The 26,915-nt window shown below is 39.7% G+C and overlaps 1 protein-coding gene across 2 annotated transcripts; it reads right to left on the bottom strand.

Annotated features, from left to right (window-relative positions):
• Positions 1-4,609: 4,609 nt before the first annotated feature.
• Positions 4,610-26,172, bottom strand: egln2 (egl-9 family hypoxia-inducible factor 2). Of its 2 annotated transcripts, XM_072691671.1 has the most exons (7): positions 25,875-26,172; positions 25,396-25,529; positions 23,735-25,143; positions 11,638-11,757; positions 11,290-11,426; positions 9,800-9,867; positions 4,610-7,203 (listed from the first exon to the last, which is right to left on the bottom strand). In XM_072691671.1, the coding sequence occupies exons 3-7, from the start codon at positions 24,905-24,907 to the stop codon at positions 7,151-7,153; spliced, it is 1,551 nt and encodes a 516-aa protein (XP_072547772.1). In that variant the 5' UTR covers positions 24,908-25,143; positions 25,396-25,529; positions 25,875-26,172; the 3' UTR covers positions 4,610-7,150. The 2 variants fall into 2 exon arrangements, with proteins under 2 accessions (XP_072547772.1, XP_072547771.1); XM_072691670.1 differs by lacking the exon at positions 25,396-25,529.
• Between the last annotated feature and the right edge of the window lie 743 nt (positions 26,173-26,915).

Below are 26,915 nucleotides of genomic sequence, written 5' to 3'. Positions count from 1 at the left end.
CTGTAAATGGCTGAGATGGTTGAGCACCTGCATACCTTACAGACTCTCAGCCTGTTTATAATCTAACACACAATCTCAGATCTGCAGATTCTGGTCTTCTGAAAATCCAGTGCTGTTTCTATGCTTCAACACTGTGGAACTCAGTGTTCCTCTGTTTACAAGATGATCAGTTTGATTCTTAAACCTTTTACAGCATTTAAATTTTTACAATTTTATTTAACTTTTATTTGTTTATTAAAGTTAGTTGTTTCTGCCTGTGTTATTAGTTGTCTTCATTTTAATTTGTTAATCTTGCTAACCAACCTTGCGTTTTGTTTTAAATGTAAGACTATGGGCAAAACCTTAATCCTTGAATTTAGGTGTTTCATTCAGTCCGATTCCCACAGGTGTATAAAATCAAGCACCTAACCATGCAGTCTGCATTTACACACATTATTGAAAGAATTGGTTCTATGTGGTTCTAAGGAGCTCACTGAATTCCAGCGTGGTGCATTAATACGATGCCACCGTTGCAACAAGTCTGTTGGTGAAATTTCCTCCCTCATCACTGTGAGTGTTGATGGTTGAATATCTGTTGGAGCTGCAAAGGGGGACCAACTTCATATTTATGCCAATGAGTTTAGAATGGGATGTCATTAAAAGATCATGCAGGTGAAATGTGTCGATGTCCCTATACTTTTGTCCATATTGTAAGTATAAACATAATTTTAGAATATTTGAAAGGCTAAGCATGTTTTTTGTTATCAGATTTGTTATTGATTCATAAGATTTGTTATTGTTAATTTTTTTTGTGCCTTTTCTAAAGACTAAATTGCTCAATAAATCTTCCAAATTATCAATAGATTCCAAAATTACTAATATAATCGTTTTCACCATATTTTCCTTAATCTGCTGTAGATTTGCTAATGTGCATCAGATCCGTTCTCTGTAGGACTGTTCTTTAGCCTGTGCGTTCACCCAGCATTATTGTGCTTATGTGTTCCAGAGCTGACTGACAGTTAAAAGCTGGGAAAGTACCTAGAGAGAGGTGAGGAAGCCAGCACACACACATATATACACACATATACATACAGTGAGGGAGAGGAATGACCAGCAGGTTTCCACTCAGTCTGCGCTCAAACCAGATAAGGAAAGGCACTTCCTGTTTGTTGACACATTCCAGGACCTTCAATCTCCTGCAAGTGTGCTACCTCTAAGACAAGCGTTCTCCCTCCAAGAACTACATAACATGTACCAAAAGTCCAACCCCCCACCTAATGAATAAATTCAGTTGCATGAAGGTGAATTAAAGTAAAGAAATTTTCACAGGCAAAATAATGAGGCTCTTTGAAGCAACCACACATGAGCCTAAGGACACCACGCCCAATGGCAAGCGTCGGCTAGAAGGGTATAAAGCCCCCCAGTGTTGAGCTGTAGAGCAGTGGAACTGGTTCTCTGGAGTGATGGAGCGCAACCCAATACCTTTGAGGTGAGTTGGTGTGGTGTTTGTGATCCAGAATTAATCATCAACCAATGCACTTACACATACACGACAAAAGTATTGGGACACCTGTTCATGCATTGTCTCTTCTAAAATCAAGGGATCAAGGGTATTAAAAATGAGTTTATGCTACTTTTGTTGGAATAGCTGTCTGCTGTTTTGGAGCATTGCTGTGAGGATTTGATTGCATTCAGCGAAAAGAGCGTTAGTGAGGTCAGGATGTTGGATTATTCCCTTCCCTCCTCATCTCCAACTTTCCAAATTATTCCAAAATTATTGGATGGAGCACCATCCATCATTCCAGAGAACACAGTTCCACTGCTCCACAGCTCAGTGCTGGGTGGCTTTGTACAGGAACTAGACAAGCTGTGAGTATGCATTTGCACATTTGTGTCAGTAATGGGTGTAAAGTTCATTAGAAGGGGTGTCCACAAACATTTAGACATATAGTGTATTTGTGATTTCTGCACTAACACACCTGATTTGACTCATGGTAAGGCATTTATAAGCTGAGACAGATGGTTTTAAGCACAGAAAACGACATTTACAGTGCATTCGTTTTTGGAACGCATTGCTTTATCAATTTGGCTAGCAAGAAGCAGAGTGCTACAAGAATTAGTGTTGGCATTGGGATGGGAAGGTTTTTCAAGCTTAAATGTCGTTATTAGTAAAGTATCTTTATTACATTCCCTTTGAGAAAAATCAAAAGCACTTTTTAAGAAATTCAAATTCAGCTTAATTTTCATTTATTTGTTTAGTTGTGTTTTGACAGTGGGCAAGTCTGTAAAGTACAGTTCAATGGCTGACAGATTAGGCCTTGCACCTACCACAATAAAGTCAATGTGCTGTGTGCCGACTTTAATACACTCACCAAGCATTTTATTAGGAATACGTGTTCACCTACTCATTAATTCAGTTACTACCAGAGAATGGCCAAACTGGTTGGAGCTGGCAGAAAGACTACAGTAACTCAGGTAACCACTCTGGATAACTGTGGTAAGCAGAAAAACGTAGCCTAGTTTCACAGAGCTACCCAGATGATAGGGTCAGAATTTGGCACCAACAGCATGAATCCATGGACAAAACCTGCCTTGTGTTCACAGTCCTGGCAGATAGAGGTAGTGTAATGGTGTGAAGAAGGTTTTCTTGGCACACTTTGCAAAAGAAATCCAGTGCACTGGATATTGTGGTGGAATTGACATTGGAAGATGCCTCTCTGCCCTGCTCGACTGCTCAACTCCAGCTTCAAATGGACACTGGCTTAACAGCATGGTCCTGGGGGAGTCTGTCAGGGGATGTTAACACATGGTTACTTTGGACTGGGTGGTTAGACCAGCTCGAGTTCAAATGACAGCAGGCTGGTCAGATAAAAGGGCAGAACCTCTGACAGACAGAATCCCTGAGGCAAGAGAGCCAGGGAGAAGGCAGTGAGCTTTCCTTCTCTTTCTGATTCTTTGCACTTTTTATCTACCTATCAGGTGCTATGCAGGTGGCATTTATACATGGTAGCTGCCTCATTTACAATGTACAGTATTTTCTATAGCCTTATTACGTTATTCATAATTCAGCTGCAACATGTAACTAAAGTAATCGTATTGTTAATAAATGTTTCTTTAACCCTCCTGTAGTGTTCATTTAATGTTAAATCGTTTTGTGTTCCCTGTCAAAATGACCCCCTCCCCCCATTATAGCTAATTATAAATCCATAATAATACATATATTATCACATAATGTCATGGTAGATATTTAATCAACTTAGGTTTTTGTGAATACTACAACTTTCAAACTTCTATTTGCTGTTTATGGCCTGTAGGCCTCATTGGCCTGAGCTCATTCAATTTGTTTTTGATTAAAAAGATAATTATATACTACTTTCATTTTTTTACTGCTTTTTTTTTTTTTACCAAATATTCATATTGTGCCGTTTAGATTACATTTAGTTATTTTTTTAGTAGTCACACAAAACATTTTATGTTGCCCATCAAAATTGAAGAGATTCATAAATATATTTACTCTCAATGACCAGTTGTATTTGACCAGAAACACCAAGGGTACACAAAGGTTAAATATAAAACACTTAAAATATAATAATAATAATACGAAAAATTATAATAATCATTACCTGGTGTAAGCCATGAAAGCTCATGATAATCAGGAATTATATATATATATATATATATATATATATATATATATATATTGTTGATCTATATTTTATATAAACTGTTTTCTTTAAAAAGATTGGATTAACAGATTTCTGCCTCTTAAATATAGCAACCCAATATCTTTCCAGACAATGTTCTGACAGGCCTTCAGTGCGTTTCTCACCTTTAGTCTTCTGTTAAGTTCAGGAAATTGACACTTGGTCAAGTTCAGGTCAGGTGATTTATTTGACCGGTTAAGGATTTTGCATTTTGGCCCTAAGGCCCTAAGAATTAGTTGCTCTAGGTGTATTATTTCAGGTTCTACTGTCAAGTGAAATTTATGGACGAAGGTGCTTTTGTATAATTCGGAAATCAGCAAACATTTGGTCACAGAATCAGCCCCCCCCTCCCCCCTCACTCTTCCTATCATTCTGGTATAGGTTCATCATTCATAAAATCTAATATATATATTTCTTTTCTTATAGATATTGTTTTTTTGTTTGTTTGTTACAGTCTAGACTCCAGGAGCAAATAACATCTCTACCATTAAATTTAGACCATTGGCCACCTCTCTTGTGCATCAATGCACTGCTGACCAACAAACAACGGAGAGTCCTGTATATAACTTAATATACAATAAGTTACTGTATATAATGAATATTTTCTAAATACATACATAAATACAATTTAACCTTTGGTTCTGACTGTCCAAATACTTACAGACTGCAGTCAAGCTTTAAGGATTTTTGAATATTGATCAGAAATGGTCGTCAGTAGCCAAAAATAAACAACAACCCCCCTGAGGCTTTTGTGCAGAAGCCAAACTAACGAACGTGAACTGAAGCCAAACAACAAACAGACAAACTACAAACTACTTTATCATCATTTAACACAATAAACTAAAATGACGTACCACCATAAAACACACAAAATAGAAAGTGTAGAAAAATCAGAGAGCTTTTAATTAAATAATGCAAAACTGAGAAAAAGTAAGCAAATATTTAATTTGTTCTCCATCTTCTCCATACTCATCGTTTTAAATTGTCTATTGCATTTTAATCATGTTATTATACACATCACAAAGCAATTTACATATATTTTCTCTCTCATTCAGATCAATCATATTTTCTGTACAATAAAGTGCTTTGTTAATGACTTCTCTGACCATCTGCAAATATCCAAACACATCAACACAGAAAAAGGCCACATCCAGTCTCATAGTATAGTCTACTTTTGTAACGGTTAGTTAGCCAAATCCAATTCCAGTCTAAAAGCAATTTACTTTAAACCTCAAGATAACAAATGGCCTTATTTTTAAGGCTCCAGGCTTCGATGTTGCTCAAAACTTGATGAAGGTTTCTTGGACATTCTAGTTTCATGTACTTGTGAACTTGCATTCATTTAGAAAATGAATAGATCAGAACCTCAAATGTGGTCATGTGAGGATGACAGCCAAAAGACAACATAACTAGAAAGGGGATATACATCATAAGAGGTGGAAATCCAGGTCCAGAAAGTAAAAATCCACCCCTTGATTTTAATGGCTGCCTGGGCGGCTCTGCTGCACATCACACACGTCTGTCTTTGCATCGATTCCATCCATAGTAAACACATCCACTCATTGTTTTCTAAGAGTAAATGTAATAATACTTTTCTGAATGAATACTAAATCTATTTGATCATTTTAATCATCCTTGTCAGTTAGTGGTGATAGTGAATTAGGGTTAGGCACTAAAATGTAATCATGAGATTTGTTTTACAAATAATTTCTGGCTATTTTGTGCCATTTTCTATGCTGTGATCAAACTAATTCCAGTTGACATGTAGACAAATTACCACTACATACTCTGTCTCATGAAAAGTTTTTAGCATCTCTGGTCAAATTATATACTTTGTAGACTTTCTAAATGCAAAAAAACCCTATACAGGGGAAAAAAAATAGAATTAGCACATTTCATTTCACAGCTCAATTGCTATTCATCATCTGAATTTAACAGATTGTAAAAAAAAAATTAATTAAAATTAAACAAATAAACAGGGACTATGCTTTTCAATATCTGTGGAGAGTCAGAACCTCTATAGGGGGGGGAGAAAGTAATTTGACCAGGGGTGTCCAAACTTTTGCACAAGACTATAGGTGTTGCATCTTATCCTCGCTACCTATTATATCCTCACTTTATCCTCTTATCTTTTTTCACCATGAGTCCATATTCCTTTAATTTCTTGTACGATTCTGCATTTGAACATGTAATGCCTTCTGGGAAATGTAGGCACAAGGATAGAGAGGCTGAGTCCTAGCAGGGATAGATGTATTTTGTGCCGACCTGTGCTCTACTACTGTAACTTGCTAAGCGCTGTATATTCAGCCATTTGTTACGACTCTTGGAATAAGAGATTGTCAGCTCCCTATATCTGAAGACGACTCAATCAAGTGCATCACCATGGGGTCTCAGAGAGACCTTTTAAAGGCATACTAGCATATATCAGGTTCAAACTTCACTTAGTCTGTGCTTCTTAACAAGAGAAGGCCATTTAGTTTAAAAGAACATTGTTACAGGCAAGGGTAGGCCATGAAAGACTAACTAACATTCTCACTTGAACACACACACACACACACACACACAAATAAAAAGGTCACATTCAGCGAACCCTGTTTCGACCCTCCTGCTGTACTCCTGCTGTAATGTGTACTCCAGGTTATACACTGGTGTGTATTAGTGGAGGCATGCTTGAGTGGGAATGCTCCTACTTGATGTGTGACAAATGACCAAGCTCTTGCTCTCAGTACCAGCAGTCATAAGGTTCTCTGTTCACTCCGAAATGTCTCCAAACCTTGCCAGATACTGTGTGTGAGTCAGGTGTCGATCTTGGTGTAGTTCAATGGTGACAGTTTCTCATCATTTCTTTAAATGCTGAGAAGTGCTGCCCAATAACACTGCTCCTTTGTGGAGGCTATGATATGGTTAGGACCAAGTCTGCTGAAGTCTTCTCATCCTCTTCTCCTTCCAACCTGGTCGAGTCACAGCTGTCTTCTACGTAAAAACATGCTAATACTTATAATAATATAAGGAGCATGTGTGACCAGAGAGAAGCTGATTTTTTTTACTATGCAAAAACAGTACTTAATACAAAGAGGCAGCAAAAACAAAATAAAAAGTCCAATAACGGTCCTCTCTCAAACATTTTGGCATGTCTGTTAGATGACTTCTCACCACAGTGAGAAAAAAATCCACAAGTTTTCAGCCCTTCAGTCGCGGCCAAGCTGAGTGTGACTGACTGAGTCAGTGACCAATCCGACAGCAATCCTCTGTATTTGCTCAGCCTCTTCCATGGTCAACAGAATCTCACCCAAGTGTCTTATTGGTTAGTCAGAGACCAATAGGAGGGATTGCCGGGATTGTTCAACTGTAGTGGCCTTTGCTGCCCATCATGCTCTTCATGTCTTCCCTTAAACAGTTGTTCAGGTAACAGCGCGAGTAGGCACGTACATGGAAGGACACACTGTGCTGTCTGAGCTGGTGAGAGTTTAGGTGTTCTCACTTTGAGTAACCCGCACTTCAACCCCTTTCTGTCCTGTAGCTGTAAAAGAGAGAGAGAAAGCATGTTTGGTTAGCATTCAAAGAAGATGAACTGCCAACTTTAAGCTTGGACAATACTGTTAAAAGTACAAAAGGTCTGCTGTTTTTTTGCAATAAATTATATTATTGGTATTCAGTCATACCACATGACAGCATTACAGAGCCTTACACAACTTTCATTTTCCCTGACAGTAACAGAATTCCTATACAACTGCCTCTTCTGGACTAGCTTCTAATATAACTTAAAACATCCTCAATGATAACTCTACTGTCAATTATAAATCTGCGGTTAACATCCAGTGCATCTTCATATTTTATTTGGTAGGAAATCCAAATATGAGCAAACTGGCATGCGGCGCCTTTCTTCTAGGTAAGCTTGTCTGTACAATAACCTGTCAAAAGGAGTCCAATCAGTTTTAATACCCTTGTTTTTTGGAAGAAACAATAATGGTGCCCCAATACTTTTGTCAATATAGTGCATGTCTCTCAAAAATACTTAAATTATTCTTCTAAAGAATTGGATTAGTCATCAAAACATTTGGATCACGGCTAAAAATATTCTAATCACTTAAAAAAAAAATCATGCTGAAACATTTTTGAAAAAGATTTGAACCACTTTTTAAAAATCTTATTGCAAATCAATGTTTTGATTTGCAATAAGTGTGATCAGTTTCATCATTTGACAGTAACAAAAAAAAACTACCACAGCAGCACATAGTCTACACATGTCCCCGACTGTGAATATGAGCATTAGCCTGACCAGGATTGAAAAAAGGCCCCAGATCGGATCCTTGGAATGTTCCTAGCCTACCATAAAACTGCAGGTGGCAGCGATCAAACAAACTGTGAGCAAAAGGTCCCTCTCTTATCTCTACCGGATGTGCGTTGCAGGGGTGGGATATTGTGGACATGCTGGAACCCTCTCCATGGTGTTAATTGTGATATTACATTCTCTCTTAAGTGTACCCCTTCCCCAAGATGAGGGGAATTTGCCCATAAACCATAGTTCCTTGAGGACTCCTACAATCTTTGAGTGTCCTTTCTCATATTGTATGTCATGAAACAACAATAACCACCACCTAGCCTATTGTTTAACTGATTCCTCTGATGATAAAGTCTTTATTTGTACTGCAAAAGGATTATAAAAATGGGAGCTGTTGGTTGTTAGGAAATGTGAATATAAATAATTCATCCTGCAACACAGAGTATAGGTATGTATTATAGAGATGTTCTTTTATTACTTTGTCAATCCTTTAGGATTGTTACCTTGATTAATACATTATTGTTTCATTAAAATTGACCAAATTTATTATTTTGTCAAGAATTTAATAACTGACTAAGGGTTGAATCCTTTTCTTTGATTTTAACACAACAGCTGTCACATACAGTTTGAGATGCAGCGGTTTATAGTCCTCTTATTTATCACTTTTATTTAGCTCACACCAAACCACACAATAGTGCATCATAAGTTTAAAATCATACACACTTTACTTATATGATTTTTGTACTTTTGGGGTCAGAATCAATAACAATCCAAACACATTTAACCTTCTTGGTCTCAGTAAACGGTCAATCCAGGCTCCAGAGGTAGGGATATAAAAAAATGAATAAATAAATAAAAACCTACATATTAAGGAACTTTTATTTATCTGGGCAAAACTAATCTTTGTAGTATGAAATATGACACATAGCTCAGTAAAATCATTTTAAAGTGTAAAATACTGATGACCAATCAAATCTCATCCTCAGACACAGAAAATATGTTTTCCTTCTAGAAAGCATTCTTGTAAGCATACAAGTAAATATATTGCATATGCTAATGAAAAGAAAGAAATTGACTAAAATAAAGCAAGATTTTTGTGGTGTTTACAGTATGTATGTGTGTAGATAATTAGTTGGTAAAACGCTTTAGGCCATTATGAATTACATTCAGTTAAATTCAAAGTCATTTATATAGCTCTTTTCACTTTGACTGCTGTCACAAAGCAGCTTTACAGAGATCCGCGTCTGAGCCTATTTGAGCAAGCCTGTGGCAACAGCAGCAAGGGGAAAAACTCCCTCAGATTGAGAGGAAGAAACCTTGAGAAAAACCAAGACTCAAAACCCATCCTCCTCTGGTCAATTTTTCAAGCATTCATCTGAAAAACGCTTGCCAGATACTGAAATACACTGCATCAGTACGACCACAGATTAAAATCTCAGGTATGCACCAGTGCCTGGATTGGTTTATGTGTTATGAGCTAAAGCTGTTCAAGTAAATATAGGGTCTCCTCTGGAAAAATTGGAATGTCAAAGCCATTTTTTTGTTTTTGATATGCTATAAAAAGGTGCCATTTTCAGATCTAGATGTAAATATTAGAAAATAAAAGATGAAATTCTGATTCATCATCTCACTTGTATCTCTAACTGAAATTGCTTCAGTGCACAAACCAAAACAAAACACCTGACCTTGTCATTCCAATACCTTCAGAGGAGACTGTATGTGGCATGATCTTTAAGTCAAGCAATAGATGTTCTCTGAAAAGGAACTACCATCAACTAGCTCTGGGCCTTAGTTTAGGATCTAATCCCAAAGTGGAAATATTCCTGGAACTCACCAAGTCTGTACTTTTCCTTGGCCTCAGCCCGCTCCTTTGCATCAAAGTACCAAACGGTGATGGCATAGCTATGGCATGGAAAAACAAAGAGGTTTAGATGAGTTAGGCAGCCATATAACCAGATTTGATTAATTGTCAACATGAGCAGAAGACATCTTGATTATTAAAATAATCAATAGTGACAGCTCTAAGTTCAACAATGCTGCTTTTGTAGTAAACACCTCAGTGAGAAGGCTTGCCAAGCTGGGCTCCCCAGCGAGGCTCATTTGTTTATTCCTGTCTCTCTCCCCTCAGTGCAAATGCTGATATTGAACCGCTGGGCTCTCACACTCAGGAAAAGCGTACTTCCTGTGCCCTGCCTCGCCCCAGCTGTCACCGGTTCATACATACAGGAGACACCTACCCCTACTTCCCTACCTTCCTACACATATACTGTATGCACACAAAACACACACTCCTATTCTTAATAACCCTATCTGGCCTTCTAGATAAGTGATCTTCTAGATACGTAACAAAAGGAAAGTGTGTTTTCTTTTGGTGCAATGTAAGATCCAAAAATACTTTGCAAACACCTTTCAACAGAGGACTCTTCCTGAGGAAGACCTGCTGTTCTGTAGTGCAAGATCAAATAAGGGCTGGTTTTGGGGAGAGTCAACACAGGTGGCCGGCAGTGCAGAGACGGAAGAGCAGGAAGTTAAAATGATTGTATAATATATTACACAATTTATATAACTTACTTACATAAACTGTGTATAATTATATACACCTGGGCATCCATGGGTCAAATTTCTGTTGACCTGATTTCCAAAAAGCATAACGTTCAAGATGAATTGCTTTTTTGTTTGTTTTTACAGGGAAAAGGGCCCAAGACCAATTTTTTTTTGCACCCTTCATGGTCAGTACTTCGTAACACCCCCTGTAGCAAGTATCTGTAAGATTCGTTGGACATCTTGTATGACCTGCAAAACCTTCATCTTGAATTCACCACTGTGATTTTGTGGTGTGATTAGGATCATCATCATCCTGCTGCAGAAGCCACACTCTTCATCTTCAGCTGTTTTACAGACCAGGTGATTTTTGAACGAGGTGCCTAAACTTTTGAATGCCATTTTGTGTGTGTGTGTGTGGATAATGTATTAATATAAAACACACACTGTTCTTTAAAGTTATGCTACAAATGGCCCAATAGAAATACTCCAAAATGACTTGGAATGAACTCCTTTTACACCGGCTTCACTTAAAAGTTAAGGTTTTTCCTTCTTTTCTAAAGCAGAGTGTGTGTGTTGACTGTGTGAGGGGTTATGAAGAACGTGTGGAGAGGAAGCATGTGGGTGTGTGTGCAGACTGAAACAGAGGCCAGTAGCAGATTACGGGCAAAAAAAAAAATACGTTTTTTTTTTTTGCAATGCGACTGTCATGCAGCATGGCTGAAGCTAACTTGCTATAAAGCTTACTTACAGCTCCCTGTAAGTATATGACTGCTAACTCACCGTGTGGCATAGGCTGGCTTCACCTCATGAGGATTCCGCCGATCAGACCAGAAAATGAGCAGACGGTCAAAAAGCGGTTCAATGTTGGCAACGACATTTCGCCCCTCTGGGTATAGCTGCAACAGGCCCCCATGAACCTGTATATACATACACACAGAAGACACACACAAACAGATCACATATCTTGATAAGACAAAGAAATCCCCATCGCAATGTACAGAGGAGTCATCTTTTACATAGCTGCATGCTATCTGGTTGCGTGCTACGCATGAAGTACACGCTGATGTTGTTTCCAGCTGACCAGGCTGGTCTGACGTCAGTGAGAGAAGTCGGTGTGAGATAGCGTACCTTCACGTCCCAGTCCTTATTTAGATAGTAGATGCAGGTAATGCAGCGTCCATCTCCGTTCGGATTATCCACGTGACGCACGTATCTTGTGCCGTTGCCAGGGTAACACGCCACCATAGCCTAGGGATGAAGGCAGAGAGGTCGTTCTGAGAAACAGTGGGATCAGCGAGTGAAAAAACAAAAGACAACAACATTTCAGAGACACCATTGTGCTTCTGTAATTCTTTGAGGAAAGAGAAGAAAGAACAACAGGCTATATTGTGAGAAATGCTGTATGACTGTTACCTTCACATACAAGCTTTTGTTTGACCAAGCCAGCGACAACTCCTAACCACCTCAATATACTTTTTAGGTGCAGCAAAAATAAGGAGTGTGTGGCTTTAATTGATTTTAAATTAATGTTTCTATCTAAGTATATTACAGAATTCAACATTTGAACAGGACAATTTCTGCACCAGATTCAGGCTAATACAGAAAAAGTTGCACACCAGGCCAAATGATAGTGTTTTTTTTTCTTGGAAAAATAGTAAACACCACAGCCTCAAATCAAACAAATCCAGGATCTTTTGTTATTTTGCAGAATCCATTCTTCTTTCTTCCACTAAAATATTGCCAATGCCACTGGCTGCAACACAACCCAAAACAATGAAAGATTACCAGAACAGTTGGGTAGGTGCTCTTTTAATGTTTTTTTTTCCATTACTTTTTATTTCCCTTTTTTCTTTACTCCAAAACATACAGTTTGCAGACTGTGATTTATTCTGGAGTTTACACCACTTATATGGCTACTCCAGCTATTCTGCAGCATCCTTCAGATGTTACTTCATACTTTAAAATTAATCAATTTTTTTGGGATATTTAAACCCTCATGCTCATGAGGGTGGCTGCACGTTTAGAAGAATTTACAAAGCTTGAACATTTCAAGTCCTCCAAAATCAGCCCTTACTGAGACCTTGACAAAAAATCTGAGCCTTTGCCATGATTGAGGTGCATGTCCGCTGCATGAGGTGTGAAGAATAGACAGATTACACCAGACCTTTAAGCGGCGAGGCGCTGGTGATGTCTGCCTACAGCGCAAGATGTGAAGGAATGCACTGATCATGGAATGTGTCAGTCAATCAAGGACGTGAAGGAATGTGTCAGTCAGTCAATCAAGTTGTGGATTTAAACGCATCCTCTCAAACAGACTACTCATACACTTGGTCTTTTTGGCCTTTTTAAGTATGATGGTAGTTGAAATATGTCTCTTTTTTGTTGCTTTACAATTGCTTTCAATGACAAATTCTCCCACACTTTTTTTCAACTGTACTCAACTATAATTATTAAATTGAACATGCCAACAACATGCTAAACTATGCTCTGAAGAAGAAGGGGGGGATATAATAAAATAAAAATAAAAAGAGGGTCACAGCTGCCTTTAATCTGGAACTGTTCCAGTCCTTTTAGGTTTACATGTAGGCACTGTTCACTGACATGTGAACGGACAACGAAGTGTGGCTTTTGCCCGATTGATCAGCACAGCGTGGCTGCTATGTGTTTAAATTGCTTTAAGTTGAAGCCAGCTCAAAGTTTTTTGCTGCAAGTCGTGTTCATGCAGCTCGTCAGCCCACAATTCCTCATGCATTTTTTGGCTACTACCTGTTAAAAATGAACAGGGACAAAATTTCAAATGTATGTACCTTTAGGGTGTCTAAACTGCTCTTGAGGTCATGAAAAACATTAGGTTTGGGCAATATGACAATTTGTATACATAAATATCGGGACATAGTATATTGTGAAAATCTGCTCATTTATGTTGAATGCATGTCTGAGGCACATACTAAACACCACAGTATAATATTCTGCACCATTACCCTCCTGTGGAATGGCAGTTTATTATTCCTTAAGAAGCCGGGTACAGGAACATGAACAAGGCGTCAGAAAAGTCATTGGTTTGGTAAGTAGCTCTTAAACTCTATCCTTCAGCTGAGTACAGGGAGCTCTAAATAAGGCCAATATTAGCAGGAGATTAGCTAACAGGAATGGCAATGGGCCACACAAGTCTCTTACTCCACACACACCTGACTTTTAAGCCCCCTTTTTCTTTTTTATTCTTTTTTTCAAAACATGAACCCAATGACAAATCGCACACATGCATGCAGCTGTTCGGGGAAGCTGGCCCTTCAAGAGTAGGGTTGTGCTCCTCGATTTGAAAGCTAGTCCTGGTGTCAAGATGAAGAATTATTTCTGTAGCACCTGCCTAAGTGCACACACGCCTGAGCGCTAAAGATAATACACTGCGCCTTTAAGCCATACCCAGCCTCGTCCTCCGCCATACACCAACTGCCGCATCAGCAAGCAGAGACCCCTTTACACTAGTGGAAGCACCGAACAAAATAGAAAACAGCCTTGCCCTTTTAGCTCACCTCCCAATCAATCTATCTGTTGGACATAATCACACCAATAAAGCACAAATATTTAGGGTGCTATTGAGTTGGTCTGACCGTTCGAGGCATCCAGTGGCACCAAAACAGTCCTCAAGTTGTACGGTTGGGCCCCCCTGGATCGCCTCAATGCGCCTTAGATGCCCATGACCCCAGTTGGTTCACCAGTTGTCTTTGTCTTTTCTTGTTGTGGAGATGTTCTGACTCGTCTAGCCCACATCACAATACTGTTCACTTGCTGCCTAATATATCCCTCCCCTTTGCAGATGCCACTGTTGATAAAGATAATCAATGTGTATCCTTTCACCTGTACTAATGTTATATGTGTATATTCTGTTTGAAATTCCTCTCACGTTATGTTTAAGTATAAATGTCATTTAATTATTTTGCTCATATAAAGTCATATTAAAATATATATTTAAATACTAAATATTATATACTAAAATACTAATATTTTTGGCATGTTATAATTGGTCATGCCCAAATAAGAGACGTGAAATACAACAAACTGTCCAACTCAACCAGGATGACACAAAAGCTTGGAAGACTTCCAAACAGTCAGGATCACTTAGAATTACTAAAGTGACTTATTCCTGTCCAGTTAGTCAGTTAAAATGTTATTGTTCATGTAACGCTATGTGATGCCTGCACAGAGTTAACCACCTCTACCCTGGCCACCTCCATACAAATCAGAAGATCCATCTGGAATGAAATAATATCTGGAGAGTCTGTGTGAGTCTGTGAGGTACTGCCAACATCTAATCTGCCCTCAAATGCATGAAACATTTGGTACAACAAAAGGTTTAAAAGATTCAGAAAGACAGCCTTCAGATTATGTGGTGTAGTCCTAGTCAGGGGGGAGGAGAAGTGGCTGTTTCAACAGAAAATTGAGCCATCAGGGTTCCCCGGGTTTCTGACTGACTCTCAGATACTGTCAGCGCTTTATCAAGCCCTAGAGAGAACGGATCCTACCCTCCCCGCCCAAACAGGCTCTCTCACTCGCTGTTATTTCAGCTCTTATCATGCATCGTCCCCTCCCCAACGCAGGGGGGTAAACACAGCGAGTCACATGGACACTACAGCTGCACATGGGGCTCAGGCCTGCAAAGAGGAATTCGTATGATGCTTAACCTATACACAACACCGTGAAACTACTAGGCTGCAAATCTCTGATCTCAAACTAATGCATTTTTACACCACTACCACCTCCACAGATCTAGTATCACTGCACAAACCTCTCCTGCATCTTTGTTTATTACACGTTCTCCTAGGTTCAAGCAAACAATTTACAAAAGGCATTAGAAGAGTGCCTACATTTAAAGCACAAAAAAACCAAAAATGCTGAATGGTGCCTTCCAGTCCAATTAGGACAGAACTAGGTTTGGACGAGAAAGTCATAGTGGGGACTGCCAAACGACTGTCCGAGTAAGCGTGTTTCTTCTGCTTGTGTGGTTTTTCCAAGCAGTCATGCTTGTGTGCACTCATTAGAGTAATGTGGCACCATTGTCTGGTCATTAAACTTTGACCTGTCCCCATCATGGCCACACTGATTTTTCTTTTACACTATTATTAACTGTTGATACATGCCACATCAGGCAGAATCAATCACACACAGATTAACACTATGGAGTCAGACGAATCAGATTTTTTTAGAATACGAGAGAAGAGTGTAAAGACATGCTCTGTGTGTTCACGGAAAAAAGGGTGTGTGTGTGTGTGTTTCTCTTTGTAGAACGTGTCATGCTTAGTGGAGTTAAGAATGCGAGCAGGATGACCCCCTACAGGGTGGAACTCTCAGAGGACTTGGGAAGGGGGCTTTACTGTTAAAAGACTATAAAAGCCATAGTTAGGGGAGTTTGGAAAATAAGCCGGATAACCCCCCACAGGGTGGAAGTCCTTCTGGGACATCTGATGACATCAATGGAGGGTGGAGCAACAGATATGATAGTCAGAAAACAACCACTTTTCACGAGACAGGAGCAAAAACAACAAACAGATCAGTTATCCACACTGGAACAATAAAGACAGCCAAGTCGAATTCTTTAGATACAGTAGTGCAGCGCTGTCACTTTGAGGAAGAGGGAATGCTCAGACAAACTGCCCATAATTAACCACAATTAGCATGACACTAAGGCTCGCCAGTCACAACCCTCGCCTCGAGCATAAACACAAAAGGTCCCTATAGATGCTTGGGCAGCACTGGAGCCTTTAATGTATGTGAATGCACGTCTTGGAGTGCAGGGTGAAGAAAAGATACTATCTGATTGAAAGGCCCGTCTCTGTATCACATGATCACTGTGGATGACAGTCTCAACTGAAAGGAAAAAAAAGTAAGCTTAAAAGATTTGTGAAGGTGCTTCAAACTTCAAGCGAGTGAATTCATCATTATGTACAGATAATCAAACTGTAAAATGCAATGGGTCAACATGATATGCATTTGGTGGTACTGGAGATAAAGCTTTAGCCTTGATTATTTAAAATGTCACTAGAAAAAAAGGAAACCTTTGAGTTAAGAGCAAATCCATTCAATTTATGAACACAGTAAATAAACAAAATAATACAGTTGAAGCCTTCGATTCAGCTGTTCAAGCTTTAAAGTAATATAGCAACACACTAAGTATTAAGCAAGAAAAAAGAGACATTAATTTATTTTTTATTTATTAATTTTTGTTATACGATTCTGGGTTTTATTGTGCAGGTGCATTTAGTTATATGCATCTGGTCCAACCCATGAAGGTTTATGAAAAAACTCCCAGTTTATAAAAAAAAAAACAAAAAAAAAAAAAAACAAAGAATTGGGACTGCTAAACCCGAGAAAGTGGGGTGACTGAGATTGTCAGATTATCTTTCCATACAAACAGACGCAAGTAAAATTTTATATTTTAAACAATCTACCTGTCAATCTCTCGTCAATTCAAGTAAGACTAAATGTAAGGGTTTTTTTTTGTTGTTGGTTTTGTTTTCTACTCCCCCATTCTGTATAGATATGTTTAAAACAAAATAAAAAATGATATTTATTTACTTAATTATATTACTTAATTGCTTTTAAACAATTTTATAATTGTATGTGAAGTATTTGTTTAAACAATTTTTTTTAACAAAATGTCATTCATTACACTGCTGCATTTTCATGTTCTTACAATTAAATTCATCTAATGATCGATGCAGCTTTTATCATAACGAATCAATACAAGAAGAAAATGAATGAATTGAATGAATGAATTGTAAAACACTTGAATCTGGTTCTTTGGATTTAGTCAGATTTCATGTTGAATGGACTATGCCCCAAAATGACTGATGTCAGAAATGATCTTTATAATATATGAAAACTTATAGAAAAATATTGAATGTTTTTCTTTCTCCTGTAAAGATGCCAATCTGGAGACACAGATTTCGCATGGCCATGACAAAATATAATAAAAGAACTGAAATGGAAATTTATTCTGTGCCAAATATTAAAATGTTATGTTCCTAAAGAAAACCCAAACCTGTAACTGAGTTGACATGTAGATGTATGAGCCCTGAAGCACGCCTCTGCATATACACATATGACTGGCAAACTAATAACATACGTAGTTATTGGGGACAAAAATTAATAAAATGTAAGCAGATGATGTGTTTATGTATAGATTTATGAACATAATTCAAATTTGACTGATTTACTGTCCGAGAGGTTGCCGCACTACTGCCAACATAATACTTTTGCCTGACTAACACAAACACTGTAAAACATACGGCACATACCTACAATAAACTGTATTTGAATGCATACCAGTCTTTCATTTAATTTAGATCAGGTTAGTCTGAAATGACAATAAACCAGACTGTAAACATGCTGCAGAAGTTGAGTAGAGTGAGGAAGGAGGACACTGGGGTGGGACAGGGCCACAAAAATACAGGGAAACGGTGCATTCACTTGGCATTCTGATAGCAATCCTGCACATTTAAAACTCTTGTCAGCAGAAGAGCATCTTGGCAAGAACTCAAAACAGACATGAGTCAACATGGAGTCATCGAGTTTGCTAAATGCAACTCCGGGTCATGTGTGACCGGTCCTTTCGAGTGACTGACTCCTCTGTTCTGTGTACGAAAACGGCATACAACTCATCCGACACTTTCAGTTAATAGTCACCTTTTAGGTTCTAATCTTTTCTTGTGGTTTCTAGGCTTTTCTTGTCTGTAGAGCTTTTTTTGCATCTGATATTGTAGAAAAACTCGTTCATTCTCCATTTCAAAGCATTCAAATCTAGCAGAAGTAGCAGCAATAAGAATAATAATAAAGTTAATAATGGTTTATTTGATCATTTAAAACAAAACCAAGCTTATGACTGAAAAGCAATCTGGATTTCACTGTTTCTGGAAATGTAACATGTAGTCAACATCTAACATTTTACTAAAAGAGATCAATCTCAATTATAGGACAGAACAAAAAAAAAAATTGCAATCAGTTTATTTTAAGCTGAGCAGAAGGTGATGGGGCATGTGTGTGAAAGGTTATCCGGCTATCTGTCTGTCTGTGCATGCGTACGTGACCGTGAGTCTTGTTGAATTCTCAGAACTGGGTCTGGTGTCAGGGCTTTGTGCCTGACTCTGAGTCACACTGTTGAGAAACACGGCAAAGCTCGGAGTCCCACTTGCCCAGCCACCTCGCTCAGATTTCATCGCAGCTTTCCTTAAATCTTTGCGACATTCTAAATTAGCGACTCTCCTTCAGTTGAATGCGTCATGGTTTGAAAGATGCATCCTTCGTGTGGTTGTGGCGGTCCACAGAGAAAGCCCGGCCAGTACAGCTTTCAAAACCACCATGAAATCACAGAACGTTCCTGTCTCCACTGACCAAACACCGCAGGACTGACTCACTCTCTTCAATAGTGCTTTGGTTCCTGCCTTCTATTTACCATCAAAATCCTGTGTTCTAGTCAGAGCGTCACAGGGAAGAGGCTAAAAAACATTAAAATGGTTAGATATGGAAGATATATAGTCAGGTGAAAACACTAGGACACCTTGGAAACCTATATATATATATATATATATATTACCATCTGTCAGTATTTCAAATGTTTTATATTATATATATATATATATATAAACATTTGAAATACTGACAGATGGAGGTAATATAATATAAAACTAAAGAAGTCCAGGTCTTTTTCTAAGTGTTCTCTGGCTAATTTTGATGAAACTGCTCTTGGGCTGAATTTGCAAGTTAGATGCTTACTTTTTTCCTAAAGATTTCAGAAAGCTCTCTGGATCCCACCATGGTGATACCATTCACTTCAACAAACTAAACTAAAAGTCTGAGGTCTGAATAAGACTGCCTTCCCCAAACTCCTCTCTAACCATGCTCTAATCATCCACAGCTGATGTGCTGCACCTGATTCTAATTTTAGACATTTTAAGTAGCAACAAATGTAGGGTCCTAATGTTTTCCTCACAGGGAAATTGCATTTCTATTAATTACATTTTACAATTGATTACTATAAGAAAATCGATTCGAAACAAACAAAGGTTTTTAATGGAGTGTCTCCATTATTCCAGGTCTACTGATACACACAAGGCATATAGGATGTGACTGAGCTGTATACAACCAGACTAGCCTCAGAGCTAAAGCTAGTAGCTGTTGTCTGGTAAAGCTACGACTGCCTTTGTTGTTCTCATAGCGCAGTGTCTGTTAGTGTTTGTGCGTAGCTGCCAGCGTGGTGCGTGCTGAGCTACTACACAAGATTCAGTGCTGTATCTGCCTGTCTGCAGCTCGGGGAGGGGCACATGAGGACACACTGCAGCAGACTCCCGTTACCATGTGGACAGTGTTGTTAAATGCTCCCTCCCTCTCTCCCATCCATCCATCCATTCTTTCTTTTTCTTCTTTCTCTGTTCCTCTCTAACTCCATCCATCCAGCACATCATCTCTTCCTCTGTATGCCACGTTCCGCATTTATGCAGGTAGAGTAATAAAAACCGCAGAAGAGGTTTAAGATTTGAGAGCATGTCTTTGTATTGAGCGCTGCAGCAGCAGCAAGAAGGTGTTTATGTGTCACTGGCATTATTCTGGGCATTTTTATGGGCACGCCGTCCAAACTCACCCTCATGTTCACTCTCCGCACCGTGCTGCATGCCCTGTTGCCAAGGAAACGGTAGGGGAAATATTTTGGCCAACAAGCAAGAAAGGGGCTGATAAGGCACTGGAGAAAAGGAGACTGAGCGAGCAAAATAAGAGTGGGGGAGGGGCGATTAGGGAAATGGGGGGGTACCTAATACCCTGTGAGCAAGCGAGAAAGGACGAGCAATTCTGATGCTAAAGTCTCTTGCTTACATACAACTCTTCAAATCTAGTGGATGTTGTTGGAACAGCTACTCTGGTAATCAATTGGAGGCCACACATCTAACTTTTACCCACTTTCAAGGTTTCTCTATTCCTGTATTTTGACTTTCTGACTCAAGCATAACAAAACAAGAGCTTCTGGCTAACAAAACATTGGAAACCTGCTGTTTATTTAACAGTGGTGGCTTTTTAATTGATGACTTCTTAATTGGTCACTGAATCTCATCCCTGACATTTAGCCAATGTGTTTATTAGTGGTTGAAGGTTTTTGAGATGTGCGAAATTCTGTATAATACACAACTGCTTTAATCCATGTAAGGGTTTCTTTGGTTTCACCCTAAAGCCTTTTATAAGCCACACATTATTCACAAATTTAGGTCCTTTGAGCAATGTCATAAAAGAACCGCTTTTATAAAAGAGCTGAGAGTATGAAGAACCTCCAACATGGAAATGAACCTTTACATTAAAGTTCATTTAATGGGTTCTTCACACATATACCACTTATAGCATCCTAGTTTTTTTTAAAGGCGAGGGACAAGGAATAACACAGTTGGCACTAAAGAATAGGTAATCACTCAATAACACACTCACGGGAACTGTAGCAAAATGGCAGCTCACCCCTTATTGCCCTACTCTCACACCAGTGGAAAAGTTACCACTTTTAGAGCACTTGCATTTAAAGAAGGTTCAACTAGCTCAGGTTTCTTTCAGCACAGGAAACATGGGGAGTTTCCAACTGGCCTTCAGCTACTGGTTTTGCGTTTGTGGACATTTTGTAAAGGCCTTTCTATTCTCTGCCAACTTGCCTGCTTGCTACAGAAAAGAAAATAAAACTGGCTTTGTACTTAGTTTTACATTACATTATGTTTTACTGATGTGGATATTTGAATTACAGACAACAAAATAACGATAAAACATTAATTGTATGTAATCTAGGACAGTATGTAAATCATCTTTTATAAAGTGCAACTATATTAAACACACTATTGTTTTTAAGAGCTGAACAGCATGCTTTAAAAATGCAAAAATTACCATACCCAAGGCCATCTCTCAACCAAGGAAACCTTATTTACATTTCCACTGACTAAACTTAAGAGGGTAAAATGGGACTTAACCCAGGATAGTAGCCACTGAGAATAATACACATAATCAGATTAGCAGTCTTTTTTGATGGACGCAAACAATATCTGGCACATGAATGTATACGTTCATCATGTGCCAAGAGAACATAGTGACCTGAGCATGGCGCAAAAAGAACACTCGATCCCGGTATGACCCAACAAGCTCCAATAACCAAACCTGCGTCATGGGAGCAGTTCCTCTCTTAGCTATGTATGTGGGGTGATGGGCATGCTGGAATATTCAGAGTGCATCTGGGTCAGTGACGCCATCTTGCATAGTTCTGCCTTCAATTTCTACTGAAAAATATTTGTACTGGGCACGTAGGAAAAGGATCACACACAAAACAGAGTTCAGAGTTCTCAAGCAGAAAACATTGCCAGTATGAGATTTAAAAAGTTACTATAAGCAGGTGTTTTGTAAACTTTGGAGAATTTGATTATGGCATACACCATTTCTGCAGGTCGGATTTTGACTCAAGCACGTACAGAATAAGCTGTTCTGAAAAACAGACCAACCTGCACAAAAGGAGGACGGTTACACTATTCAAGAAGTACCAACATACACAAACCCTTGCAGAACGCATCGTCAGTAAGAATGCGTTGTTTTGGTAGGGGTTGCAGGTAGTTACTGACAGAGTAGCCTTCAAAGCCAACAAAGCACTGATCGTGAGAGCTGATAGAACAGTAGCTCTACCTAAGCTAGAGTAGGTGCAAGAATTAGTCTGAGAGCCAGCAGCAAATTTAATTTCGGAACCAATGAAACTGCATATCGCTGTCTACAGACAGTGATGAAGGTTGAGATCATTAAAACATTAGATAACTTGATCACGCCTTGCTATGGCGGTTCACAACTTCCGCCACTTCACACAGTCAATACTGCAGCCCTGGTGTTAACAACTACTTCCTTTTCTATTAGTGGGCAAGATATACCTAAAGGCTTCCTTGGGCAGGGTCCTACGGTAAGCCTTTTGCCAATGATATTTATTCCTGTCAGCAGTGGTGATTCTAGGACTGTATAAATGGGGTGACCAGGGCAAGTTTAGGGGGGGGGGGGTTTAAAGTCCATAAGCTCCAAAAATGTGTGTAATTCTCATTCCAGTAATTCTCTGTGTAATTCTCTATTCCAGAACAAATTTAGTTTTAAAATTGCCTAGAAAAGGTCAACTGCACTTCTTCCTTTTTAATGTGAACAAACACTGACAATAGACAAAGGGGTATTTCAACAGAAGCCTATTTTTATACATACATAGTAGCAAAAACACAAAAACAAAGGGGGGGGGGGGGGAGTAGTAGTATAGTGCTATAATAGTGGGTATGGTAGTAGTTACTTCAGCAAGGAAGCTGAACTTGGCTTCTTATTTGTATTTTACTTTTCAAGTCCATATAATTTGGTTAGCTAAATTCTTATCTTGGAAATTAATGTAGGTGAAATCAACATGCTTGCTTTTATTAGGGTGGGGCCGCTAATAACACTGTGAAATACACTGAAAACAAACATCTGAGTTCAGGTTCTGTCATGACCCTCTGATAAGCCATACGTTTTGAGAGGATCTGTGAGTTTACGCATATTGCCTTGAGACTATGAGTCCATAACAAAAACATAAGACTGAACTGCTATGCAAGTTTGTTATTTAGAAAGATAGTTGGGCCCCTAACGGCACATGTAATCAGGCCTGGTCAAAACAGCAGCATTCTGTTTCCAGTGGCACTGCTGAAAAAATTGGTGCTGCAAAATCAAATTTCCACAGTTTTCCCATTATACCCACATTGTAAAGGCCAGATTTACAAACAGATACTGCAAAGCAACAACATTTTTAAAATGTTAAAGTATCACATTAAACATCAGTCCAAATCATCTTAAAATCGATAGTGTGAACGCAGTGCGAAAGCTCTGAGAAACTAGGTCCAGGCCTACATCACTAAGCAGCTGCCAGCACACCAGTTGTGTTGTGAGATGAGCATGATGTGTGTCATGGGGCCTGTACACAAACCACCACACACGTATATACAAACACAAACAAAAGGCATGTGTGTGTACAGGTGTATACAAACAGTAATATCTTACATCCTCACTATTACCACAAAACAACAAATCTTCATCTCTGAAAGGGTAACTTGATGGGAAATTAGTTTATCTTGTTGTATTTTCTCCCCAGAGGTCCAATCATAACATTTGTGCACCAAAAACAAGCAAAATCCATTTAATATTACCTGCATCTTAAACATCTTACCTTAGTGCGGCCATTAATGACATAATCCCCAAGCTGGCCATTGGCAGAACTGCGCATGATGGCCTCGTCAATATGTGCCATGAGGTTGCCGATACTTTCACAGCCTGGTTCCTTGCCCTCCACCCATGCTATCTGGTCTCCACGGATATTTTTAGAAGGGATGCTCCTCTGGCTCACCAGCTGTCCCCCTCGAAACTTCCCACTCTGATTTAGCGTCTCCACCTCCTTTAGAACCTGGTCCCCCAACCGCGGGCCCAAGAAGCCATCTTTAACACAGATGCCATAGTATTTCATACAAGGCACTATATACAGCTGGGCGATGCGCTCCGCAGACCAACCATCCCCAGCTCCCACTACTGGAGGCATGGAGGGTGCATCTGAAGAGGACCCGTTCCCCAGTGTGCCGTTCCATGTCACTTTGTGCCTGCTGTTGTGGTGGACTCTGTTGGGCGACGACACAGTGAAGGAGTTGCCATGACTGTGGTGCTGGCTGTTGGATGCAAAGGTCCCTACCGCTTGCGTGCTTTTACCACTGTCCGCTTTTGCCTCAGCCTCCAGCCTCCTTCTTTTGCAGTCAGAAGGCGGACAAGGGTCTAACCCATTGGGTGCTTCTAAAGCAGCACCCGATGATCCTAACCCCACACTGCCTCCATCCAGAACCCAAGACCCTGATGCCCTGTTCTCATCATCTCTCCGCCTTTGATGCTGTGGCTGTCTACACTTCAAGTCCCCGTTTGCTCGCTTTGTCAGAAGTGGGCATTTTTCATGTGCAGGAGCGATCCTGTCGGAGTTCAGCAGGAGGCCATTCTGAGTTTCACTCAGTCCATTCAACTGCCTGCAGCCATTGGGCGTCTGGGCTGGGACCCCTGAGTGACTGGCCTCTGTAGTTGCCGTGGGGGACAGCACCTCTCCGTTGCACAACGGCAAGCCGGTTTTGGCCTCTTTCTTCAGCACAGTGATCCCAGGCCCCACCGTCTTGGACGCCAGGTCCGCCAACAGCTCGGCAGCCGTGCTGCTCCCAGGCGCGGGCACGCAGTAAGCTTTCAGCCCCATGTTCACCACCGCATGACCCTCCGCCGAGCCGTGGGCCCCTTTCTCCGGCTTGGAGCAAACGCTAGTGTTTCCGCAAGAAGAGCTTTCGTCTAAAAGGTCCGCGCTGCCCAAGCTCTCCATTTCATCTCGTCTACTCCCAGATGCGCACGTAGCTCACGTCCAATCCTCATTTTCTACCAAATCGCTCGTACACATGGCTGCGTGCTGCACAACTGGCGGCGCTGTTAGCACCGAGCGACGTGACCATGTCCAGCCAGAAAACTTTCCAGCCAAAGATGCAAAAGCCTTTTTCTTTTTTTTTTTATTAATAGATTTACCCTGAATTACGGCTCCATCTCGGACTGTTACACGATTTCCTACAGACGAAATATAAAAACACAACATACATAGTGAATTAGTCCAAGCAGATTAAAAGACATTGCATTTTTATTTAATGAAAAAAAACATAATAAATACCTGAAAATAACTAATATATTTATTAAATAAAATAAATGAAATTAAACTTTCAGTTTCGTGAGTCTGTTACACTTCCAGTAGCTTTAACGCTACTTGCTCAGACCCCAGTAGCCCGGGTCGCACTAATCATTAACTATAAGCTATTAACTAACCATTAGCACGTAGGCTGCTTGTGTAAGTCCACGATTATAGTAAACCACCAAAACAGTAGTTATGTTTGCCTTTTTGCTCCAAATGATGGTCTTCAGTGAAGACAGCCAGCCAGAAAATAGCGCACCATTATTTTCTATGGGGGAAACAGCCAAACACAGCAGCAGGCAGTAGGACTATAGTGCAGCTCAGCTCACATTAGGACACTGACAAAGTTTATAGACAAAAATAAACTGTACTAACAAAAGAAACGTCTATTTCAAGAAAACCCAAACGGGACAGACAGAAGGGAATACACGAGCACTAATGTTGGGTATAGTAATGTATAATAATAATAATGTTAGAGTTGAAAGAGGACAGTTAAGGTGGTTATAGCATATAAATGACCGTATACAATATAAAACTCTAGAAACACTTATATATATATATATATATATATATATATATATATAACACGTATATTTAGATATATACGGCTTACCTCTGTGCACGACAGGCACGAGAAATGATCGGCGGCTTAACGTTAGCTACATTAACCGCAATGTTGGTTGTTTTTCCTTCACAGCCGATCCACTTTTACCCCAGACTAAAATAAATCTTAAGCCTGTGGTGTAAAATAAAAGCCAAGGCAGGTTTTTGGCCTATTTAAACACAAAAAGCCGGTCACCCCGCCGCACCGCTCCCCTCTGTGTCTATGTGTACATGAATGCGTGCCCATCGAGTCAGCCACACTTTCCCCACCCATATTCGGACAAGCCCCGCCCACCTTCGCTGTGATTGGCCAGCAGTTCCCATTCAAATCGTTCCGTTCAGAGTACGTCAAACGAAATGCGTGGCAGTTCTGTATACTGCACGAGGATTGGCTAGTGAGGTCCTGCGTCCTGCATTAGGATTGGTTAGAAATGTACAAGACGATTTGAGGCGGGGCTTGTGCGAATACGGGTAGTAAATAAAAAAATACCGCCTCGCCGAAACTGCTCGCTGTATTCACTTCTTTCCGTCTTATTCCCCGTCTCTTTTCTCTCTATTTTCTCTCTCCTCTTTCCTCCATTCCTCTCTCTCTCCTTTTCGTTCTCTCCGGTTGCCTCTACCTATATCCCCTCCCTTCCTCCCCCCCCCTCCCCATCTGTCTCTTTCTCTCTCTTTCTCCATGAGCACTTCTGTCACTTACACGTGCGCACCAGGGTCACGTGACGCAGAAGCGCGAACAGAAACAACACCCGGCGCGCAAACAAGGGTCGTAACAAGGGTCACTCATATTAGCCTTATATATGGTTGCTGTCACGCAAAAACCTTGTATTTCCAATTTTGCATTTACATTTTTACATAATATGAGTCTGGCATTTGTTCTTAACAATGTGTCAAAAGTTTACGATGAATGGACCAATAGAAATGCTCCAAAATGGTCTATTTTTGACATTTTTTAGTTTTTTACAAAATTGGAAATCTGGCAGTTGTTCTTTACATCATTAACAGATCAATAAAATGCTCCAAAATGACTTGGAATAACATCTTTTACATT

The sequence above is a fragment of the Salminus brasiliensis genome, chromosome 11, assembly GCF_030463535.1.
Source record: "Salminus brasiliensis chromosome 11, fSalBra1.hap2, whole genome shotgun sequence".
Taxonomy (NCBI): Eukaryota; Metazoa; Chordata; class Actinopteri; order Characiformes; family Bryconidae; genus Salminus; species Salminus brasiliensis.
This window is presented reverse-complemented; position numbering and strand designations above follow the sequence as displayed.